Source organism: Gymnodraco acuticeps, unplaced genomic scaffold (genome assembly GCF_902827175.1).
Source record: "Gymnodraco acuticeps unplaced genomic scaffold, fGymAcu1.1, whole genome shotgun sequence".
Taxonomy (NCBI): domain Eukaryota; kingdom Metazoa; phylum Chordata; class Actinopteri; order Perciformes; family Bathydraconidae; genus Gymnodraco; species Gymnodraco acuticeps.
The window spans coordinates 452126-459699 of record NW_022989970.1 but is presented as its reverse complement, the minus strand read 5'-3'; the positions used below and the strand labels follow the sequence as shown (position 1 = coordinate 459699).

At 41.0% G+C, this 7574-nt stretch overlaps 1 protein-coding gene across 1 annotated transcript; it reads right to left on the bottom strand.

Moving 5' to 3' along the window:
• Nucleotides 1–228: 228 nt before the first annotated feature.
• spp1 (secreted phosphoprotein 1) lies at nucleotides 229–7340 on the bottom strand. Its single transcript, XM_034210821.1, has 8 exons — nucleotides 7206–7340; nucleotides 4231–4289; nucleotides 3697–3741; nucleotides 3543–3611; nucleotides 3065–3127; nucleotides 2811–2945; nucleotides 2131–2538; nucleotides 229–1437 (listed from the first exon to the last, which is right to left on the bottom strand). The coding sequence occupies exons 2-8, from the start codon at nucleotides 4282–4284 to the stop codon at nucleotides 1000–1002; spliced, it is 1212 nt and encodes a 403-aa protein (XP_034066712.1). The 5' UTR covers nucleotides 4285–4289; nucleotides 7206–7340; the 3' UTR covers nucleotides 229–999.
• Between the last annotated feature and the right edge of the window lie 234 nt (nucleotides 7341–7574).

Genomic DNA, 7574 nt, shown 5'->3' with positions numbered 1-7574 from the left:
CAAGTAACCAGTGTTTCTGTTGCTGCTGTTTACAGTGTATCCCTCCCCTCCTATGCAATGATCCAAAAACGCACACAAATGCATTTCTGTTTTTATTTTTCTATGTTTTTAATGTAGTCATAAATGGACTACAACTGCAATCAATTATGCTTGAATCTATCATCTCAGCTGATCATCTCACCACCCCTCCTGTCTTTAAATGTTAAACAAATGTAAACGACCATCATCTCTTTTTATGAAAAAAGAACTTTATTCAAATATTATAAATGGTACAATATGATACAACACAGTAAACAACATGGGACAAACAACATGTACTGTAGGTAGGTGACTGTGCAAATGAAAGGGATTGTGTGTGTGTGTGTGTGTGTGTGTGTGTGTATCTATAACCGACTGAACCCTATAATAGTTTCTCTGTTTGAATCATTTTATCTACACAAGCAGATTTGTTACTAGCTAGCAAAGAAGCTAAGCCACACAGGCAGCAAATGTGTGGCTTAATGTCAAGTTTTTCGTTACACTTAAAATGATTACATTTATTTAAATAAACGGTGCATTTGTATTCTTATAAGCACAACACAATGTAGGTTTGCATATTGCAGTAATAAGTAAATGGTTAAATGATGTGTAGTGCTGGTGTAGATATCAGGACTCCAGCTACGGAGGTTAGAAGGGAGTGGGCAAAGGTCATGAGGTCAGTCAACCTTCTGTTGCAGTCGCGATTTCAACATCCTACCACCAGCAACCAGACCACAGGATGCAGGGGTAATTGGTTTATTTAAATACAATCCAGAAGGAACAGCAATTCAGCTTTCCTAACGATGCACAAATAATCACAGAAATAATGTCGGAACATATTAAAATCAACAAAATAATCAAGCCTTGGCGGTCCCTGTTTGGCCCTACAGTGGAAAGTGGAGGGCGTTTTGCACCTCAATGCAGCGTGTGCGCTTTATTCTATCTGACACCTCCTTTCCATTTCCATTGGATGTGAGATGCTTATTTGGCAGTGATGACCGCTGGCATGTCAGTGGTGATGACCACTGGCATTTCAGTGGTGATGACAGGTCCCGCCCCCTCCTCGTCACTCTCAGTGCTCTCATCTGAGTCGCTGTCAGCGGCTCCAGGTGTGGCAGTGGCCTCCTCGCTGCTCTGGCTCTCCTCGTCCTCCGACTCCTGGCTGGCGCTGGCGCTGTCGCTGTCGTTGGCTGTGCTGGCGCTTTCCTCCTCCTCCTCCTCCTCTTCCTCAGGAGCGCTAGAGCTCTCGCTAGTGGAGGCGTCGCTAGCGCTGGCGCTCTCCTCCTCTTCTGAGAAAGAGGCCTGGCGGGGGCTGATGACCTGGTCCTGAGAGGTGCCGGAGGAGGCGTCGAGGCCCTGGCTCTCCACCTCAGGGGTGCTGGTGTCCTCCTCCAGGAGGTCAGAGTGGACATGAATAGCCTGGAGGGGAGGCAGAGGAAGACATTCAAGTTGTATGTAGGGTTTTGTGTTAAAACATTAGGAATAGCTTTGATTCTGCTTATTGTAAAAGCTTATATGCGTAGTCAGCCTGGTGTCTTTTGCATGGTGTCAATACCAACGTTTTTTCAAGGCCCTGTTTAACGTCTGCATTGGATATATTGGGCTTGCAATTTCCGCAATGTAAATCCATTCATGGCAATATTAGACACTCAGAACCACTTATTCGAGTCAGGTGATGTATTATAAATTCTTTCAATGTCAATGAAGAAATTGTTGGATAGATGGAAGGGTCAAACAAACACAGGACTTTCACCCTCCTTGAGTACCGGGTGAGACCCAAAGTCAACGTTGGCTAGGTTAAAGTTATGTAGTAAGTTAAGTGACATACTTTACTTAGATCACAAACATAACTTCCTTATTTTAACCATGATCTTTGACTAAATCTTAGAAAGTGTTTAGTTTTTTAAATGTAAGTGATACCAGGCGGTTGACCAAACGTAGGTTTTTAATGAGTGGGAATGAGAGCGGTTAGGTTAACGGTAACTTAGTAGGTGTTAGAAGGTAGCACCTGTGTGGTAATTTAATCTAGCAGCATATTGTATTACAGTTTATCTTTTTTTTCCGACTCTATGGACAGACTAACACTGTCAAGAAACCATAACTAAACTGTACCTTGTACACCTTCAGTGACTTGTCCACCTCGTTGCCCTCTGTCATGTCGTAGTCCATCTTCTTTCCGGTGCCCATGAATTCGTAGGACTTGTAGGGGCCGGGAACCTTGTTGTAGGATTTGTCCTCCACGTAGTTGATGGACTTGTAGTCACTGGACTTGTAGTCACTGGACTTGTAGTCACTGGACTTGTAGTCACTGGACTTGTAGTCGCTGGGGTAGCGTCCCAAGCTGTCGCCACGGCCTGAATCTGTGGCGGGGATGTCGGTGACGATGGTGGGAACGATGGGCTCAGCAGTGGTCTCAGCCAAGGGTTCATCTGTGGCTAACACAAGGGTTTGTGTGGAAGGAGCGGGGGACGAGGATTCGCCCGACTCTGCGCTGTCGCTAGATTCATCTTCATTGTTTTCCTGGTCAAACAGAGGGAGGTGAGAGTTGGAGGGTTAAAATATGCTTTGGTGTTTGGTACAGATGGCCAGGTTTGAATTTCCCACCCTGTACCTTTGCTATGGATGTCACAATCTACTTTGATAAGCAATCATTATTTTGAGGAAAAGATGAATAGGCTTTTAATTGCAGGACTACTCAGTGATTGTATATGTTATGTCTGTATATTGACAGCAATAAATTGTGACTTATTTGGCTAATGTCCATTATCCAACCAGAGGTGTTATTTACTTACAGTCTCCTCTGTTTCATCGTCATCATCAACATCACTGTCTTCACTGTCCTGGCTGCTGACAGAGGCTGTTTCTGGGGATGAAGTTGTGTCAGCGCTCTCTGATTTGACTTCTACTAGAGCCTCTGCTGCCACCTGCTGCAAGAATCATTCAATCACAAAGTGTTAAACTTTCCTAAAGTATATCTGCAGTCTACAAACAAAAGAATAATCAAATGTTGTTAAAAGATTTAAAATACTGATTTGACGTCTCTCACCTCGTCTTCATCTGAGCTCTCTGTGGTCTCGTCTGAGTTGGTAGAAGGTGCTGCTTCAACGTTCTGCAACAAGAGAAAGACAATACATTTGAATAATCCTCATGTCACATGTTTTAAAAGATTTGAGCCATTCTGACTATTTCTTGCTTTTGCTAAATGTGTATTAATGGACTAGGCTGTAGGATGAGATAATTATGCAAAGCGCAAATGTCAATAAAGTAAGGGGAAACACATGATAAAGGTTGACAGAGTTAGGGTTGACTTCCCTTGGGTCAAGCCCCAAAAATACTGGATCCAATCCAAATCCAACATATCCCACAATGCAACTCAAAAGCCTACATTTTTCAAGCTCCACACCTCCAGCTTGAAACCCATTTCTTCTTTAAAAAACGGCGTCCAATCGTAGATAAACATGATCAAATCATCAACAAAACATAACAATAGATATGGAGTTCTGAATAAACCAAAAATATTTTACCTGTAGAGGTGCTGCACGAAGCTCAGGAAGCGCTTGTTTCGTGAGGGCTGGAGCTGCTGGTCTTCTCGCCTGTGGACAAGATCAACCAAGATGAGTTCATGTCGAACTATTTCTATATTTTTCAATTTCTAACTCTTTCTCTCCAGATACTCACCATTTCTTCAGAGCTCTCTGAACTGCTGACAGAAACCTTTGTTGCCTAAAAAGCAAACAAATATATATTTACATATTGAATCGAACATTAGTCAGAAAGTAAATAAAGAAAACTGATGTAATCTAATGCATTTTAAGACTAAATCTACGGTAGCCTTTAGAGGGAAGTTATAAAGAAAACAATCTGGGCACCTATATCTGATTGAAAGCTTATCAAAACAGTTTTCTTCCTTTGCTTATGATTTAAAACGATGATAACTTGACAGGGTATTGTGGGAAATGGGTGGGAAAACACCATTGGTAATACTTGTTTGGGCTACAACAACAACATAAATGTCACCTGCAATAGAATCCAAAACTATGTTCTTACTTGTTGTTAAATCATAAATGTAGATCCATAATTAATTTTTGTTCAGACTTAGAAAACGGATAACCAGAAATGTCTCATGCATCTTAGGAATTATGTACAAAATGGTTTTTGTCATTTCCACAAAAGTTACATTGAAGTTTTGCCTCGACAGACAGAATGACTTACCGGCCGGCAGAGGACTGTGGCGAAGAGCAGCACGAAAACAACGGCAACTTTCATTGTGTCTGGATGGGGGGGAAACCAAAAAACATGCAGGTTGAGGTCACACAAAAAAACATCATTGTACAACACAATAAAACAATGAAACATAATCATGAGGCACAGAGCTTGTTCTATATCGAATACTCGCCCGGAGGCCATAACTTCACAGGAAACACAATGACATGTCAAACCTAAAAAGGAGCTGCTAGTCTCCTCCGTCAATTATCTCGCCCAGATTCCTTCTAAAAAATGTAGGCAGCACAGGCACACTTCTGTAGCAGTGGCACTTCCGGAGGCCTTGGTAGTTCTCAGGAAGTCATTAAGTCCTTAATTATACACCTAAACATGCGTTTATGTGACCCTGACAACCCAGTTTGAGGTAGTTAAACATTTTGTCTGTCATCAGAGCGAGAAAATCACATCATTTTGGTGCGTGGTTTATTCGACTATGGGACAGGATGCTTCTGGACGATTCTGGTCGAGAAGACGTGAGGAAATAACGGGTATTATTTTTGTGGGTGTTTGGCTTGAAAAGATTGAAGGAAGAAAAAGGGAAACAGTTCAAGGTTTTTACCATCTGAGTCTAGTCCCCTGAGTCACTCTGCAAAGCACTTTGTAAGGAGGTATTACACTTTATGCTTCTCATCATATCATTACAATGAGCTGTTGACTGCAAACAGATGTCGTGAAATAAAAGACATCAATCTACACTGCAAGAAAATGTATTTGGCTACTTCTTTTTAGGTTCAAGGAACTATATTTACTTTGAAGTCATCTAAAACTCCACCAGCTCAGTCCCTTGTTTTCAGAAATAAATAAGAGTCAGTAAAGATAAATATCCCAAAATAAGGCAATAGGAGGAAATACTTCACTTTTTGGGTACTATTTTCCACAGAGGAGTAAAACACATTTGATTAAGACCCAGTTTTAGGTACATAAACAATACTTATATAGGGTTAGGGTTATTGGGATCAGTTTATTGGTGGTATTGGGATTTTGTGCAAAGTCACAGCAATGGTCATTCTTGCCAACACAGACTTTTAACAGTAACATGTCATGAACATAGAGCAGGTATTGTCAACAGCAGCTTTATAAACCCTTCTATTTTTCTCTGTTCAACTCTCTTACTGTAACAAGCTCTTCTTTTAGCCGATGCCGTGGGAGGAGCAGTCAGAGTGTCTGCGTCTATCTGTAATGATGGACTCTTCATACAGTATACTATGTAATTCACCGGGTTATAACTGGAAATCCACAGCACGGCAGAAACATGACATACGCCCGCCCATATGTATGCATGTGTGTATTTCTGTATACGTCTATCTTTGAGAGGCATCATTAAAGTTTCAGTACTCGAAAGCATGGACATTATCTCTGGACCCCGCTGTTCTGTGTTAGTTTTAGTATCAAGGATTTGGTTAGGGTAACAGTACGGTTTGGGGTTAGACACATAGCTGTGGTGGAATACTCAGACATGTTGGGAAATGTGTTTATTCATTTTCTTCCAAAATCTTTGAGAAGAACTGTCCAAGTCTTATATCTGTATTTTAGGAAGCTGAGCTAGCAGGGAATTAGCCTAGCTTAGCATAAAGACCGGAAGCAGGGGGGTAAAGCGGTTAGCCTAGCTCTGTCCAAAAGTAAACTCTCTGAAACTCACTAATAAAGACATTTATTTTTGTTCAATTTGTACAAAAAACTAATTGAAAAAAAAGCAAGTTATGGGCCGGACTATTTCCTGGAGTATTGTTTTAGAGTCAGGTTGACAGGATTCCCCTAACCAACCAAGCTCTTATTTTTAAAGTGAACTCAGAGGACCAACAGGATAATGTCTCTTCAGCTTTTCAGTTAAAAACTCTGTACACTGAGCTGGTAGTAAGTAACTCAGTGTGTGTGTGTCTGTGTGTGTGTTGCCACTGTGTTTACTCAGTGTTGTTAGTCAAGTCATGTGACACCAGAAATTAGTTCCCTGCTGCCCACAGCTTCCCCTTTCTGCCTCTGTGTCACTGTGTAACTAATCAACCAATCAAACGCAGCCTCTTGCTAATCCCAGGCGGACTTCCACCACTGTAACTCTTAAAAAAGAACGCATAATTAAATGTAATAAATTGCAGAGCATTTTCTGACGAAGGATAACCAAACCCTCCTTGTGGAGCACAAGTTTGATGTTAACATTTCAAACCAGTTTGTATAACATTTGAGTTAAGATTGTCCCACCAAAATGTTTCTCTTGTTTATAAGTTCGACAGACTTTTGGGACTAGATGATGTTTTTTCTTTTTGAAAGTATTAGTACAAAATAAAGGTACATTAAATGTCAATTGCAATTTTTTCAGTGTAGTATTTGTCAAATGTTTCTAAATTACTCATAAGTCTTGAAAGAAGTAATTAATAAAGAAAATGAAACACACTGTTTCAAATGTGATAGTTAAAAAGTAATTCCAAAACTGGTGGGCATTAATCTGTTTAAATAACAGCCCCCACTTCCTAAAAGATGTTGGAAACCAGCCTGGTACACTGTCAACAATGACAATAATAATTGGTTTGAAAATGTAGATATTTTATCAAAACACAACTCTTGTTTGATTGAGATTAGAAGGATTGCACAAAAGATGAACAAAAAATATTAAATCGCTTGTCTAAGATATTACTGAATGTTGTAGCATTAAGATTTCCCTTCATTGGAACTATAAGAGACCTGGCCTAATAATGAAAAACAGCCCAAGACCAAAATTAAGTAGACAAAACGTTTGCCCATAACTGTAAATGCACAGAAGAACTTCAGGCCTCTCACCCTGAAAGTTGTATATGAATTGTATTTGGTAATGTAAATAAACCACATTTCCAGCAGCTTCGACAAATATTAACATCTCAACATGCCACCAATGCTGCAAAACAACTCTTACTAAACAGTGCTCAGAAAGTAAAATCTGTGTTGATCCTGACCTTGTTTGCAGTCGCAGGAAGTGACAGGAGTTCAGCAGACTGTGGAGCCGGAACACGCAGACGTGGTTTGTGTTTGGTTTATCTCCTGGGTTTCCCTGGATGTTGTTTGTGCTTCTCAAAGATGCTGCTGCTGAATCCGAGGCTCCTGGTTGGCTTATAAACCATCCAGCTATAGGCAACAGCCAATCAGCTGTGAGCTTGTGATGTCATGAGGTTAACCGCTCCTGGGTCCACCTCTCCTCTCTCTCCCACTCTTCCTGTGGTTGGTGCTGTGGTGGTATGGGGGCACACACACGCACGCACACACACACACACACACACACACACTCACACACACACACACACACACACACACACACACACACACAC

Bases quoted from the DNA above. Each gene is read 5' to 3' on its own strand.
- spp1 (XM_034210821.1), bottom strand. From the start codon at position 4,284: ATGAAAGTTGCCGTTGTTTTCGTGCTGCTCTTCGCCACAGTCCTCTGC. The intron at 3,612-3,696 runs GTGAGTATCTGG...TCTTGTCCACAG, and splicing joins CAGAGAGCTCTGAAGAAATG to GCGAGAAGACCAGCAGCTCC. The intron at 2,539-2,810 runs GTAAGTAAATAA...CTGTTTGACCAG, and splicing joins ACGATGAAACAGAGGAGACT to GAAAACAATGAAGATGAATC.